The sequence below is a fragment of the Melospiza melodia genome, chromosome 1 (genome assembly GCF_035770615.1).
Source record: "Melospiza melodia melodia isolate bMelMel2 chromosome 1, bMelMel2.pri, whole genome shotgun sequence".
NCBI lineage: Eukaryota > Metazoa > Chordata > Aves > Passeriformes > Passerellidae > Melospiza > Melospiza melodia.
Window position 1 is genome coordinate 169,286,623 of NC_086194.1, and position 16,471 is coordinate 169,303,093.

Sequence of the window (16,471 nt, forward strand, 5' to 3'; positions counted from 1 at the left end):
AAAAACTCTGTCCCCACCTAACAGGAGCTTTGTTAAAAACCTCAAACGAGTCACTGTGTACAATACAGTAGAGAAAGAGCACCTTTTGTTCTCACCCCATTTTTAGTGTCAGGGAAATGCAGAATTTCAGAAACTGTATAATAGCTGGAAAGGGGAATTCATTATGCTCATAATGTGAATATCCTGTTGACCTTTTTAGTCACCTTAACAGGTGACAGAGATCTCAGTGCTTCAGCTCCTTGCACCTGGCTGTACCAAGCAGACCAAGGGCTTCCCCCTGCCTCACCCAGTGTAACAACCTAATTTAATTAAATTAAATGCCCATGCTGACCTTCTCAGCCAGAGGAGGAACCCCGAACCATCCAGCTGACGAGAGATCCAAAATTTCACTAAGATTTGTAGCAAACATGGATCTCCCTGCATGGATCTCCCAAATCTTGGGCAACTGGCTTTAAGACATGGGACCACAGAATTGTTAAGGTTGGAAAAAACCTTGAAGATCATCCTTGTTCAACTCTCAGCCCAGCACCTCCATCATGTTCACCACTAAACCACATCCCCAAGTGCCACATCTGCACTTTTTTTGGAGCACTTTCAGGGCTGGTGAGGCTGGTGAACAGGGTAGCCTGTTCCAAGGTTTTCCAACCATTTCAGTGAAGAAATGTTTCCTAACAGACAATCTAAACATCCCCTGCTGCAACTTGAGCCCATTTCCTCTCATCATGCCTTTTGTTACCTGGGAGAAAAGACCAACACCCAATAAAATGACAAAATTCAGCATAAATAAAAAGGGGGGAAAGAATCCTAAACTTATACATGCAGAAAGAGGCTCTCAGGATATCATTTCTGTTGAGAAGCAAGATCATGGAGTTGTGGTTCACACATTCATGAATCTCCCAAATCAATGCTCAGTCAAAAAAGCAAATGATAAATTGTGCATAATCCCATGATTGTAAGGAAAGTAATATAAAACAAAGAGCACCATTAGGTCATCACATGAACACATGGATCAGCTTTCACTGTGTAAAGCCTCCCTCAAATTGACAGAAATGAGAGTTCAAAAGGGACAAGACTGACATTGGAACAGTTCCTATAACAGGGACAGCCAAACCCTCAACAGTTAGATACCCCCAGTCTGCTGTGACAATACCCTGGGAAAATGCATCAAATCACTGCAGGAACCATGTTTGGAAGATGTCCTGTTACCTCTCTCATGCAATTAAGAACCTGGGAACACAAGGCCACCAGTAAGTGCAAAGCTGCTAAAAAGTAATTTAGCTGTGACTCTTCTTGCCATGGCATGTTGTGAAGAGCTGACAGGAAGAATGGAGATTTTTATCCCACTAAGGATGAGTAAAAGTGCCTAGAACCAGAGAAACCATATTCAGCCCTGGAAGCTCCTAAGCTAATAGTTAGAGGCCTAGAGGAAAACAGAAGTTAGTGCACAAATTTTCCTGTATTATCCCATTGGAATCTGTTCTTAGCCACTGTTACAGTCAGGATATTGGCTGGATGGTCACTGATGTCATGTACTCATGGTTTTGCTTCCTTTAATCTGGGAAAACACCCAACATTTTTCCCTGTGAGGCAGCACACCATCAACACATCTCAGCAATTCAGATTGAGAGCTTGGTTTACTTTCCAAATGGATAAATGTGTATCATCAAAAACATCAGTAATTTATCCCTTCTGCAGCATGTCCTGATTACAAATAGTGCAAAAGGAAACAATTCCAGCAGCAAATGAAAGACATGGAAGTAAAAATTGCCCTACTAAAGACATTGCTTTTAAGAGACAAAAGTATTTTGAACATCATTGTAAATGTGGTTGATTTTCAAAAGGAAATGGTACCACAGTATCCTATGATTAAAAGTCTTGTCATAGTTGCCATTGATTTTCCAGCTCTTTACTCTTCTTCCCATCAGGCTCTCACCTCCTCTTTGGAAACTTTAGCATTTGTAAAGTTAAAAGCAATACATAATAATAAAGTAGCAACTAAATTTTCGATATACTTAACATCCCTAATAACACTTTCAAAGGACAGAGAATACACAGCACCCACAGATACCAAAGTTCCAACAGAGCAGGAATGTATCCTACTCCTTTATCATCACTAAAAGAGGAAAGGCTGAATTGCTTCAGCTGCACAACCTTTCAGAGAAGCAGGAGGGAGTAGTAGGGTAAAAATGGTGTTCAAATATTTTGTTCATCTGTGGTCCCATAAGAGCTGGATGCAGGTAAAGAGAGGCCAAAATCCAAATCCCAAATCCCACAAGTGTTCAGTGTCCATACCATGAAGTGTGTTATCTACACCTCCTACAGAATAGTTGGGGTTTATGTTATTTCATCAGAAAAGCTCCTGGACAAGTGCAGCTTCAGAGCATTTTGGACTCTGGGCAAAGGAAAGAAATTTTCCATATATTTGTGTGCTTATATATCTATATATACATATTTACTATGAAATCTCACTTGCTATCAAGGGGAATTCCTCAAAGTCTCAATTCCTGGCACCTGTATTTCCCAGTGTCAGGGTGGGCTCTCCCTTCACTATCAGCATTTTCCACAAGCTCTAAACTGAACTGCAGTGTAGCAACACTGGAGTTTGTGCAGTAAAGTTTTAAAATATTTTTAAAGTATCTTTATATTTTACATTAGGGAGGTTTCAAAACCAAAATCTTTCAATCATTACTAACAACTACTATAATTTTTGTCTAAATGTATTTGCAAGGTAACTCACAGAAATCATTGCTATTCAACCTGAATAAGCTCTGCATGTAATTTTGTTGTATTCTTCTGTACTGAAAGATTACTTATAAAGGTAATGCAGACCTGCAAGTGGATCCTGGGAAAAAATCCAAATAAAAGAGAGTTTTTAATACAGGACTATCTTGTTTTATCAAGGTAATTTAATCAGTGCAAACATATCAGACAAAGGAAAAAATACAGAGTAGAGTAATTACTCCAGAAAGACTGTGTGTTTATTATAAAAAGGAAATCCTTATTATAAGTATCTGGTACTTGTAATTCCAAATAATTCTAATAGAAGCAAACACTGCAGCTTCCTTTTATTCAAAATAAGTTTAAACACATTGCACTTTCTCTGCAGTATAAATATTAGGGGAATTCTGCCTTAAATTTCAATCTGTCACTTTAGGTAAAACGGCATTCAGCAATTATTCAGAATTCTGCAAGCCTGGATAATTAAATAATCAACTCAATGCTATTTTTCTTTAAACACCACTGATGTTTGTGAATTATTTTCTTTATCTTCATAAGGTAAGGATACAAAAAGATACCCCAAAACCATATTTTAAAAGACAACAGGACAAGGTCCCACGATGGGGAAGCTGGGCCAGACTCTCATGCCCACAGCTCTCTCAAAAATTCACCCTTCAATCTGCAGAGCTCAGCCAAGGGTTGACTGTGCTTTACAAGACACAAATACTCAAACATGCAGCCACATCCCAAATCACTTTAACACAAAGGGCACAGCAGTTAGCAAAGTGTTCCCAGCAGCACATACAACCCTCCTAAGCAAGGAGAAAAGAAAAACTCACCATCACTGAGATCCTGCAGAAGGTTTTCTTGGCAAGAAAAGTCCAGCTTCACTTTAATGTTTACAACAAATGTTGCAATCTTTCCAGGTTTTAGAGGAAACTGGCAGAGGGTGTCTTCAAGATTCCAACTCAAGAAATCTCCATACAGCTTCTCTGTAGCAAGATAAGTAAATATTTCATAAGCATAAGCCCTGCATTAAGGAAGTTTCAGTTTTTAACTGCTGTAGAGAGTACTAAGCAATCTGTCATGTCCTGTTTAAAATCTAAAATATTCAGAATTAATGTATTAAAATTAATGTAGCACTAGAAAGATAGAGAAGTTACTGGGTACTGACACTGACCTGGAGTCACACTGAGTTACTGGGTACTGACACTGACCTGGAGTCACACAGATCACAGAGCTCAAAATATGAATTTAAGTGAAGAAGATCTCTACCAGAAAAAAAAAAACAAACCCTGCACAATAGGCAGCATTAAATATAAACTTTAAATATAGCCTGCAAGGGTTCTAAATGTTCATGTAGTTTGGAATCCTACACAGTTCAGCTCAGGAGGTGTCACATGAATGCACAGCACTTTTCATCAAAATAACCCAAACTTAATCAGCTGAAATTCTGAAACAGCTGTAACATCATTCTTCAGTTATTTACTGAGCAATACAGAAGGCTAAGAAGGGTACTGGCCTTCATCCTTTCATAAAGTCCTTTCTTAAAGCTGAGAAACAGCTTTTTATAAGACCCAATCATTAAGGATGCCAGACAGGATTAGTTGTTGACAAAAAAAAAATTTGTTTAATAAATTATTTGCCATTTATCCACTTGATATAGGTGACAAATTAATTTTTAAGTAATTAATGTAATTATTAAGTCCTTCCTCATGCCAGAAAATTATACAAGGGGGGGAAAACCCCAGAATTTACTCTTCATCTACACTGAGTCTTCAGTTCTGGCCAGGGTCAACCCACCCCATCCATAAATTCATTCCTATATGCAAGACAGCCAATGCTAAATATTACAAGAAAGTCAATTGGTACAATAAATAATCATGATGTTTGGCTGGGAGAGCCCTAAAAATATGTTTAGTGATGTATTATAGCAATGTATGTTATCTCCAAGTATATTGGAGAATTCTTCTAAAAGCTGATTTAAACACATTTTGAGCAGAGCTTTGCATAGCAGCGACCACTGAAAGTCACACAGTTCATCTCTACATCCTCCCAGGCTGCTTGGTAAGAGCAAGGTAATTAAAATCTGCTGTGATTTCAGAACCTTTCCAAAACCACGCTCTAAGATCCACATGTGAGGGAACAGGGTGGGCAAACTGCCTCAACTACCACAACCTGGAATAAAGGATCTTTCAAAAGCAGCAATCAGAATTCCAGATTATGTCCAAATCATGATGATTTGCACAGGAACCTTTGGTTTCCCTTTCTAGGAAAAGAAGAAGACAAAGAGAATATTTTTTCCATTAATTTCTACCTAAACAATAAAAGCTTTGCTTGAAAGATACTCTTCTCACAGAGCACCAGATGTTGTCTTGTGTCTTTCCCCAGCAAATCAACAGTACAGATTTCTTTATAAAAAAATAAAGACAAGGTAAAAATAAAAAAATCCTACCAACAAATTATTTCCTTAATCTCACTTCCACCTCACCAAATGATTTAGCTGGAACCATGTCACCATTCCGGTAATTTGCTTCTATTTTCAAGAAAAAAAGTAAGTTAATAAGTATGGCACTCTCTATCCCCTTTTCCTGTAAAGTAAAATCCAATATGCTCAAGGAGTGTTTTCCCTTAGTGAAAACAAAAGACCTATCCCAAGCAGTGAGCACCAAACTCTTCCCAAAATGTGATTTCATTCAGTAAGAGATCTGTTTGAAGACATTACAAGTGAAAAGATTTTTCAAGTGAGAACAGCCCTTGCAGATATTTTCTAATTAACACCAGTAATTACAACACAAGATCTAAATGCTGGAGCTAAAAGCTAAGCTGTAGATGTGGAGAAACAGCTAATTTCTATTTATCTGACACTTGGTTATAGTTTAACAATGTTGACCTTGTTCAGTAATCAGCATTACAGTGAATTTTACTCTGGCTTCAGACCTCAGTTCAGTGGAAGGCTGAACTGGGGCAAGCCTGCATTCAGCCCTTTCTCAAGCCCAAAATTTGTGTTTAGCAAACAAGTTACAAGCAACTGTTATCAGGAGTTGTAAATAACAACCTGTTTCATTTTACTGGGTGCTAAATCACTAAAATCCTAACAAATATCACATAAAAGCTTACCCAGAAACTAACTGGCTCATCCTAGACCACCCTAACTTTTAACAGATTTTAAAGAAAAAGTCCACACTGATATTTTGCATAGAGAAAAGATAAAGTCTTCTGCCTACACAATTCTTTTCAATCTTAAATCCCCTGGTAAATCTGGCTTTTTGCTATAGTTTATTTTATAAACTCAAAATAACTATCAGTTCTAAATGCACAGGCATTGCCATTCACACATTTTAACTTCTCCTAGACCTGGTGGATAGAAATGAAGTTGCAGGACTTGTTATGCTCTTTCCAATGAGATAACACATTTAGGAAGAAAAAAAAGTTTTTGCACAGAAGCAATTGTGTTCAGAGCAGAGTGAGAATATGTGAGAGGAACAACTCTGCAGACACCAAAGGTCAGTGGAGAAGGAGGGGCAGGAGATGCTCCAGGAGCCAGAGCTGAGATTCCCCTGTAGCCCAGGGGAGCCCAGGGAAGGATTCCTCTCCCTGAACAGCAGCAGGAACAACGTGGGATGAACTGAGAGCAACCCCCAAAGCCCCTCCTGGAAAACCTGGGAAAGAGGGAGTGGTGGGAAGAGGTGTTTTCAAGATATATTTTACTTTCAATACATATTTTATATAAATTTTATATTTTCTAATTGATTTTCATATATTTAAATATCTATTTTCAATATATATTTTACACATCTCATTATCCTGTCCAATTTTGTTAGCAATAAAATTAAATTAATATCCCCAAGGTGAGTCTGTTTTGCCTGTTACAAACAATGATCACTGAGTGATCTCTCCTGGTCCTTTACCCATGAGACTTCCATTGGATTTTCTTCTCCCTGGCCATTTGTGGAGGGGAGTGACAGAGCAGCTTTGATGGTGTCTGGCATCCAGCCAGGGCCAACCCACCCCAGTAACCCAACTCCAATTTAAAAGAATTTACCAAGTTTTCTTTATCAAAAATGGAAATAGATCTAGTCCTGGATATTCACAGTTCTTCCTGAACCTCAGAGTAGATTTTTCATTTGTGCTCTGGCAGATGTGTTCAAAGGCCATGGGAAGAATGCAGCTGGACAGGTGAACCTGTTTCTCTACATTTAAATTCCTAAGGTCTGTCACTGCTAGGAAAGATGAGTGAGGATTTGGCTTCATCCAGGTTCATTACATGTGTGTATCTGGGCTCACCACTCGTGCTAAGATTGCCAAGTGGGCTCTTCTCAAGTCTCAAGTCTGAAAACACCAAGGTTATATTTGCCCCTCAGTGGATCAAGTAGTTGGTTTATCACAGCATTTGGACTGCACTCCCTTATCTGAGAACAACAAGCCTCTAAAAAAAGCTGACTGCAGCCAAAGGGAAAGCATCCAGCTCTGCACAGGTCATCTTTCCAAAAAAAGGATTAAACTGTCTGACCTGGTGAGGGACAGTGTAAGGTGACACAGAGCTGACCCTGGCAGCAGGGACATGTGATATCCAACCTACAGATGGCCCAGCCTGGCTCAGGGGTGCAGTGAGACACTAAAAGCCATGACAGACATGTCTGCTGTGACAGCATGACAAGTCCCTCTTGCTGATGTGCCTCAGGATCTGTTCTGTAGCACAGAGCTGCTGAAGGACTCAGAACCCTGGAATGTCCTCCATGAACTGCACAGGGGGAGCTGCAAACTCTTATTTATCTGAGGGCCAGAGTGGAAAACCCACAGAGCTGCCCCTGATGGTGACAGAAGAGAGGTAAAGGAAGGCAAGTGTGAAAATCTTACCTCCAGAGGTTTCATTAACATGACACCACCCACAACAATGCCAGAGGAGTTGGATTCCTCAAGGACAGTGACTGGCCATAAATCCAACATCAGTGAAAAAGAGAATATTTGCCATTTACAGCACTCATCTTTGTGCTAAAAGTTGTGGCTCCAGAAACAGAAAGTAGGGAAATGGGTCAGGCAGGCAGCAGCTGCAAGAGATTCACAACTGCCAAGACAAAAAGAACCAAAGGAAATTGGGTGTAACAAAAGATGACTGAAAGCTCTTTGTGTTTGGCTGGAATGGGCCAAAGCTTCTCATGGGCTCCTGAGCTGACTGGCAAGCTGTGGTCAGGCAAATGAAGGTGACCACCAGCTCTCAAGGACACCTTGAGCACTTTGAACAGGCACATTTCAGTACAGAACAACTAAAGGAAAACTTCTTAACACACCATGGACACCTGCAGATGCTCTCAACTTGATGTGGAACACCAAGAGTTTGTGTGGCTGTTTGAGATGGTTTAATGCCCAGTCCCCAGGAGTTCCATGCATGTATTCACTGAGCAAAAGGAGCAGCTGACATGACAAACCTTTGGTTCCCTGTTGGCCATCAGAATCCCATCTCACTGGAATGTCAGCCCAGCCTCATCCATTTGTATCAATTTAGGGTCATAACTCAAATGGAAGAGAGCCAATGAGAAAAGGCAAAAGTCCATCCCCAACACAAGAAAGCCCCGTTGGAAAAAATTCTGAGGGAGCCACTGAGTTGATCACAGAACCTCTGCTGTGATGACTGAGAGAGCTGGGGTTGTTCATCCCGGGGAAGAGAAGGCTCTGGGTGGATCTTAAAGCTCTGTCCAGTGCCTAAAGGAGCTCCACGAGCTCTGGAGATGGACTTTGGACAGAGCATGTAGTGACAGAACAAGGGGGAATGGCTTCAAACTGACAGAGGACAAGTTTAGCTTAAGCATTGAGAGGAAATTCTTCCCTGTGAGGGTGGTGAGGCCCTGGCACAGGCTGCCCAGAGAAGCTGTGACTGCCTCATCCCTGGAAATATTCAAGGCCAGGCTGGATGGGGCTCTGAGCAATCTGGAATAGTGGAATGTGTCCCTGGCCATGGCAGGAGAACTGAAGTCCAAGGTCTCTAAGGTCCCTTCCCACCCAAACCATTCAGTGACTGATTCTATGATACTCTCCAACACCTGCACACAATCACATTTGAAATAACATAATTATTGTATGCTTCATGTGGACTATTAGTTCTTCTAATTAGCCTTTTCTAGTGCTTTACAGTATTTCCACAGCAGTCATTTAAAAAGTCACACTTAAGTTTCTTTTTTTCCTCCAATAACACAGATCATCTCAAGCACACAGTTCCAAATACAGGGGTGCATTTCACTTCTGTGAGACAATGCAAGAAACTGAACATTCTGCTTGACAGGACCCTGGATCACCTTAAGTCCTGCTTTCAAAAGAAGGTTAAGATGATTTCCAGAGGTCCCTGCCCACACAGACATTTCTGATTGCATGATTCTGATGGCACAGTTCTCACACTGTCAGAACAAATATCATTCAGTGCCTCTCAAAATTTACTTCTGTTTTTCTGAGAGAGGGACTTAAGTTGCATTTTTTGAGTATGCGTGCTTATAGTTTACTCATCAGAAATTTTCCTTTTTCTGATAGTTTTCATGCCTAATAAGATTAAAGACACAGTCAGATACACAAAGGGGCTTCATTGCAAACATCTTTGAGAGAGAAAAAAAATACAGGATGAAATAAAATTAAAAGTTTTACTGAACTGAGAGGTGAGTGTATGAACAATTCTCCTTTTCCCCCACTGCCTTTAACAAAAGTTGTCATGGAGAGATGGTGGTTTTAAAGTTGGCATGAGTCTCTTTTTCAGCATTGTGCACCCATTAACTGTATAATGTTATGTACAAAAATTCTGATTAACATGGGACTCACAGGCCCATATATTCCACTATTTAATACATAAATTTCTCCATTTCACCTGAGTGCTGCATTTGGCTTCTCCATTCCACACATGCAGCCCCTGGCCCAGGAGGAGCATGTTGGAATTTCTGAAGTAAGAACTGTACGTCATCATACATTCCAACTCCTAAACTATTCCTGGTACAGGTCTCAGACCAAAAATCTATTTTGAGATGATTGGCAACTCCTATTCTCTGAGGTTGTGGAGAAGGGGATACTCTGTTATAAAAAATCACAAGCTTGAATACTGAAATGAACAGAAATCACAAGGTATCACACTGCATTTTAATGCTTTGGCACTGACAGAATAAAACCTGCAATAAAATAAGGTATTTCTACTGTCAGTAAAGATTCTGTGCTTGTCACCTGCAGTGCTTCTGTTAACATCATTTTCATAACAATCCCTCAGAGGACAAACCAAAAAAAAAATACATCACAAAACAAAAGCAGGATTCACCTATCAGACCACTTTTTAATACTAACATGGACAGAGCAATTCAAGAGAATTAAGTGTACACAGGGGATGTGCTGTATTTTATCCAGAGCTTCAATTATTCTTTTAACTCACAATAGCTTATTTTATTTATTGCTTTGTCTTTTTAAGTCTTCTCTCTATTTTTTTTCTTACTGCTCACTGAGTAAGATAGAAACAAGCTTATTTGCTTCCACTCCCTCAAGTAGGACAACATTACTGCTAACAGTAATTTATTTAATGAACTAATCAGCATATTTAGACATAAGGAGAAAATAATTTAGACCCAAGATTCTTCCTCATTACAAGTAATTGCCTCAGGATTTTTCCCCAAGTAACACTGAAATTAAATTTAGATTTCCAAAAAGCAGATGACCCTTTAACACAGAGAGGGTTCTACAATTTCCTTCATCTTTCTACATTTTCTTACATTCTCTTTCATTTCTATATTTCTGCAATAAAATCAAACTTAATTATTTCAGCTCTGTAATGGGGACTATGATATTTATTCTAAACTGACCTAAAAGAAGTATAAAACAAATAATCTCCCTTTCAACAGAGAAGTCAGGATAAATATTTCCCAATATAAATCAGTATACACACCCTTGGTGTTGACTGTTTTTGCTGTCACCTCCAGTTTCTCCAAAGGTTCTGTTCCAATATTTTCTAATTTAATGATGAGCTGCTGGGTCTCTCCATTGTACAGCTGGACAGACACATTAGTGGAGATTTCATCCCCTGAAGAAGGCTGAAGTGTATGAGCAGACCTAAAAATGTGACAAACAAATTATTATGATGAAAATGTTAAAAACCTGTCCTGGTTACTCTATTCACTATTTTTGGAAGACTCAGAAACTATTGCTGAAGATGCTAAATAATATTTTCCATTCCCATTTTTAGAATCATTGAGGACCAAAATTAATAATTTATGCATAAGACAAGTAAGATTTCAAGCAATATAAAATACATAGTCTAACTGAAAGCTTGCTAAAATGCCTGCAAAAACTGTAAGGAAGGGGAAAGGAAAAAAAAATCAAGAGCAGGTTGCTGTATTTGTGGGATTCCGAGACAAAGGGAGGAATGATGAATCTGACTCCATGTTTTTAGAAGGCTAATTTATTATTTTATGATACTACATTATATTAAAGAAGACTAAACTAAACTATACTAAAGAATACAGAAAGGATACAGACAGAAGGCTAAAAGATAAAGACTCATGACTCTTTCCAGAGTCTCACACAGCTTGGCTGTGATTGGCCATTAAGTTAAAACAATTCACATGAAGACAATCAATCACCTGTGGGTAAACAATGCCCAAACACATTCCAAAGCAGCAAAACACGGGAGAAGCAAATCACGTAATTATTGTTTTCCTTTTTCTCTGAGGCTTCGCAGCTTCCCAGGCAGGAGAGAAATCCTGGGCAAGGGATTTTTCCAGAAAACATGATGGTGACAGCAGGAGCAGGTTCAGTGGACAGTGCAGGGCAGAAACCTCACAGCACTGGATCCAGGGAAAAAATTCCCAGTGTGAAAGGTGGAACAGTGCCTAGAGATGAACTCTTTGGAGCAGGAATGAGGGAAGGAGGCTGCAGAACAAGACAGATGGGCAGAGGTTCCACTCCTGACTGCACTTTCTGTGCTGATGCAGAGCGGTCAGAAGGCATCAAGGATACAAGGACAGAAGTCACTGAGATTAATGACCAATAATTCCACTTATTTTTGCAGGTACTCCTGCCCTCCTTCCCTTTGATCCTGTCCTTCCTTACCACAAGACAAGCAGCCTCCACAAACAGGAGCAGATTTCAGAATTTCAGAACAGATCTGTGACGAGGACTTCAAGTATTTTTTGATCATTCAGAATGTGCTGTCATGTACTGTTAGCATTTCAGGGCTCTGGAATTTGAGCATGTGGAGTGAAAGGGAAGAAGGAATTTCTGTATTCCCCCTCATATTGAGACAAAGTATCATGGAATTGCATACTAAAAAGGAAAACAAATTGTTTTCAGTTACTGTATAAATGTACATGTACTTATTAGTGATTCTTCTTCTATATCTTTTTCTCTCTTCTTTCTTTCTTTCTTCTGTGATAATTGATCTGAGTTAACAGTCATGCCTGCACTAGATTTTTAAGATATAAACAGTGAATTCTTAGCTCGATACATCCCTCTTTGCCCAAAACCAAAGTTTTGAGCACATAAAACATTGCAAAATTATTTCTGCATATTTCTGTGAAATTCCATGGTTTAAAGCAGTAAAACAAAAACCTCAGGTTTGTATTCTAAAGCAAATAATGCAGATTTAGATTATGTCCTGTTTTACTCAAGCATAGATGATGCACTCAGGTGGAAAAGCTTTTATTCAGCATGTGATTAACACTTAAATACAACCTAATAAAATCATCATTTAATTTAATTTTTCACCTTGGAAGGGAGGTGCTGATCTGCAGCCTTGGCAAAGCTGGAATGACTTCAACAGTGCAGCCATTGGTCTTCACTCCTGGCAGATTGTCCAGAAGACAATCACTGAAGACTCCAAAAACTGAAGTATGATAACCTGAGTTTTAGAATAAAACACCAGTTATGTTGTGAATTGTACTGTTTTCTGGCAGGTCTAAAAGTACCCAAACCACCACCTTCTCTACAGGAAAATCTTCTCAGGACATGTAATATGTACAGGACTATCAAAACCCTTGAAACAACATTTATAAGTACCTGACAATGTACAAACAACAAATGGTCACCTCTGCATCTGTGGCATGTAAAATAAAATAAACTGTAAAGATCCTCTGATTTCTACAATGCATTAGAAACTTCTGCAGAATTCTTTACAAGATCAACATCACAAGTCATAGCATGGACACCATTTTATACCTGTGACCAAATTCCCTGGGGCACATAAAACATGTCAACCTTCAACACACATTCCCTATTTCCTCAGAAAAATGTTTACAGGAAAGAATCTCAACTACATCCAGAAGGATAAAAGAATCCTAAAGGAAATTATTAATGGAAAAAATATGCATGCATAAACACAAACACCTGCCATGAAAGACTACAACTTCTGAAAGTTCAATTTAGTAGAAAAATACCTCTCCACTGATTCCTTACCAGGCAATATTTATGAGTTATATCTGAAGGAAAATTTGATACATTGACAAACAAAAAGCTGCCAAGTACAGAAATCAACTCCTCTACTTGCAATACATTTTTAGTATGTGGAACTCAAAAGGAGACAACTACAGTACAAATGTTCTGAATGCTTTGATGCGATTTACTGAAATAGTTTCTGAGAAAAAAAATCACATGAAAAATTGTTTTATGAGCAGACACAAAAGCACTTAAGAAGAACTCAGTGAAAACAGTTTCTTCAAGTTCAAAGACATCTTCTTTTAGAGCTTGACTTTACCAAAATGGTTCTTATCCTGTATCCTAACTTTGCATTCCAGGAAGACATATTTAAAAATGTGATTTGATAAGATGATTCACTCCTACTACATGTTGAATCCATCCTCTCCACATATGCCTCCTTTTCTAGGTCTGCTAGCCTTTTGTAAAAGCTCTTTAATTTCCTTCCTTACTACACACACAGTTTTATTTTGCCTTATTAATGAAATGATATCTTGACTGCAACAGGCCATACACCCTGGCTAAATCGTTTCCACGGAAGCAATCTGCAAAAATTTCTGTAATCTTACATGAACACGATTAATTAAGGAAAAAAAAAAAACCTGCAAGATTATCTTCTGCATTCTTAAGAAAAAAGTTACAGTAATCCTCCTCAGAAGCTTTCCAAATGAAAGCATTAATAAAGGGGAGCTGGAGTTCATTATCCTCTTCCTCTCACACATGAGATACTCCAAGAATGTGCTCGTTACTGCTGCTGCAGCCAAGTGATTCATCAGGCTGTTTTTAATGAAGCCTGGTGCAGGGAACAGATTCCCTGTGTTCCTGTTTTCTTTTCCTGACTGAGGAGAATTCAGAGTGGTGAACACACACGTGGCAAACAAAGCCATGCAAGGCACAGGGGTGGAAAACTCAGGTTGTTCTGCCAGCAAGGGTGAGTGGAGCCATCCCTTACCATTGACAGTGATCTGCCCTGTGGTCTGGGGAACTCCAACCAGAGTCACAGGATAGAGCCCAGATTCTGCAGGGAGGGAAAGGGCAGCAGGCAGAGACTCAAATTCTACTCCAGTTGTCAAGAGACCCTGAAAAAAGACAATACACAGATAAATCCATTTATGATATACACTTACATTTTTATGCTAGATACTTATATTTTAATCCCATGCTTTACATCAGCCAAACTTTTATGATTTATTCCAATTTACTCATAGCAGTTATTCTGGGGTTTGAGTTGCACTGACTGCAGCGTGCATCCAAAATTACAGCAGGATTTGTATTCAACATGGAAATGTGTTCCAGGAACTGAGATGGGAATGAAAAACTAATAAAAATTTACATCCAAGCACAGTAAAAAAATCACAGATATCATCTGCATGATGCTGTTTTGTACCTATATTTAATTGTACCTGTGACTTTAACTTGAATATTTGATAGATAGTGGAAATCAAACCACTATCTATCAATATTTGATAGTGGAAATCACAGATCTTGCATAGCTTTGATTACATACCCAAAATATGTTTTCTAAGTTGAAAAAAAGAAATTGTATTTACAGATAACAGGGCAAGTCTAGCTTAACCATCCAACCTAAATATTTCAGTGAGTTGGAATAATGCATTCATTTTGCTGAACTGATCCTCTCAAGCCTAAATGCCTGCAGTTACTCCCTTAGTGTCAGAGAAATCTTTTAGCATTCTAAATTTAAAACATGGGACAAAATGAGAAATGAAGCAGAAAAAAAAAATCATTGAAGAAATTTCTGAGCACAACATTACTGTTCTTACTAGACTGGGGCTTTTCTTTAAGCTTGGTTAATGAATTGAAGATGCTTGAGCATAGAATGGGCTGTTAAAAGTAAACTTGATTTTGGAAAACATATAAATCCAAGTTACCCATCGTTTTTCTATACACATATTTATTTTTGAGTAAGGATGCTACAAAGACCTCCATCAATAAAAGAAGTAAGCACAACTGGATTAAATCTTAACTCTGTGTGGATGCTTAATGAGAACTGAGAGCCCTGTTAAAGAGGAATGTACTTTTGTGAAGAGAGATTAAAAAACTCACAGTTTGAGCCACAGAAAAACACATAACATATCCAAAATCTGTAAAATCTCTGTTCTAGCAATTACTTCTTTGTAGACTTGACACTCTTGAGACAACACCTAATTCACCCAAAGCTACTCTGGCTTTGTGGAAAGCTGCATTAGAGAACTCTGTCCTTGAGGCTACATAAAATTCCATTTCCGTTGTACTTGAGTTGTAAATAAATACTCTGTCACACCCTCATTTCTACTGAATTTTTGTTTTCCTCCCATTTCACGTGCAGACTTCAGCTGTCAGAAACCATCCCCAAAAACACAAGTAAAACCTAACTTTGTCTTTCTGTATATTCAGCACCCATTGTATCAGAGCACTGAGATTCTTTGATTCCCACATTAATCCTTCCAGTGGGATTCACCCCACAGAAATGGGTTGAACATTCTCTCTTTAACACTGATGTTGCCTCAATTTTCACCACAATTCTGCTGCTTTTGCTTTGGCTGAACCAAACCTTAGAACACAAAAAAAAGCTGGCCCCATACACTCTCCAGAACTCACTTTTAAAACTGGTACAGAAGGCTTTAAAACTTTATTTTAGTCTCAAAACCATTGATCTATCACTTGGCCTAATATTCAAGTACATTTGAATTATTCAGGATTCATCTCAACTAAAAACTTTCATCCAAGGACTTCAAGTCCTGCAAAATCAGTGATTAAAACCTCCCAAACCCTCCAGTGGCTTGTTTACTATCAGCTGTAGCAAATTGACAGAGACCCCTAAATATTCTTTGATATGTAATGCAAACCTTGAAAACAAAGGGATTTTTTAGAGAACAAACACAATTTAAATGCCAAAATACCTGCACTAAGCACACACTGTGCCTGGACTAGAAATTGAAGAGCTTCAAGTGCACTAACACAAAATCAAGAAAGCAGCAGTCGATTCCTCCCCTTTCACAGTTGTACTGTTCAGTAAAACTTCCAAGTTTTGAAAAGTAAAGACATTAAGAAAACATTAAAACTCATAAAAATGGGGGGAAAAGTCAATATAAAAATCAACTAGACTTCAGATTTCCAGACATAAATTGAAATCATGACACTTACCCTTAAAACTTAGGCCACATAAGCGATTTTTAAAGGACAATCACACCTCTTAGAATGTCTGAAAGATGATTTCAAGAGCACAATTTGCTGAATTGCACAATTCTGCAATATTTGCCCAACATTGCCCTCTGGTGCCTGAAGTTTTGCAGTTTAAGAGCCTAACCAAGGCTGAAGTACTCTC

General features: G+C 38.7%; 1 protein-coding gene across 2 annotated transcripts in view; it reads right to left on the bottom strand.

Moving 5' to 3' along the window:
- The window catches only part of TRAPPC9 (trafficking protein particle complex subunit 9), a 452,774-nt gene that overhangs the window by 380,903 nt on the left and 55,400 nt on the right, over positions 1 to 16,471 (bottom strand). For both annotated transcript variants that reach the window (XM_063174628.1, XM_063174619.1), the window contains exons 13-16: positions 14,099 to 14,225; positions 12,442 to 12,574; positions 10,625 to 10,788; positions 3,558 to 3,710 (exon numbers count right to left, since the gene is read on the bottom strand). In XM_063174628.1, coding sequence (XP_063030698.1) covers positions 3,558 to 3,710; positions 10,625 to 10,788; positions 12,442 to 12,574; positions 14,099 to 14,225 — 577 coding nt within the window. The remainder of the gene's footprint in view (positions 1 to 3,557; positions 3,711 to 10,624; positions 10,789 to 12,441; positions 12,575 to 14,098; positions 14,226 to 16,471) is intronic.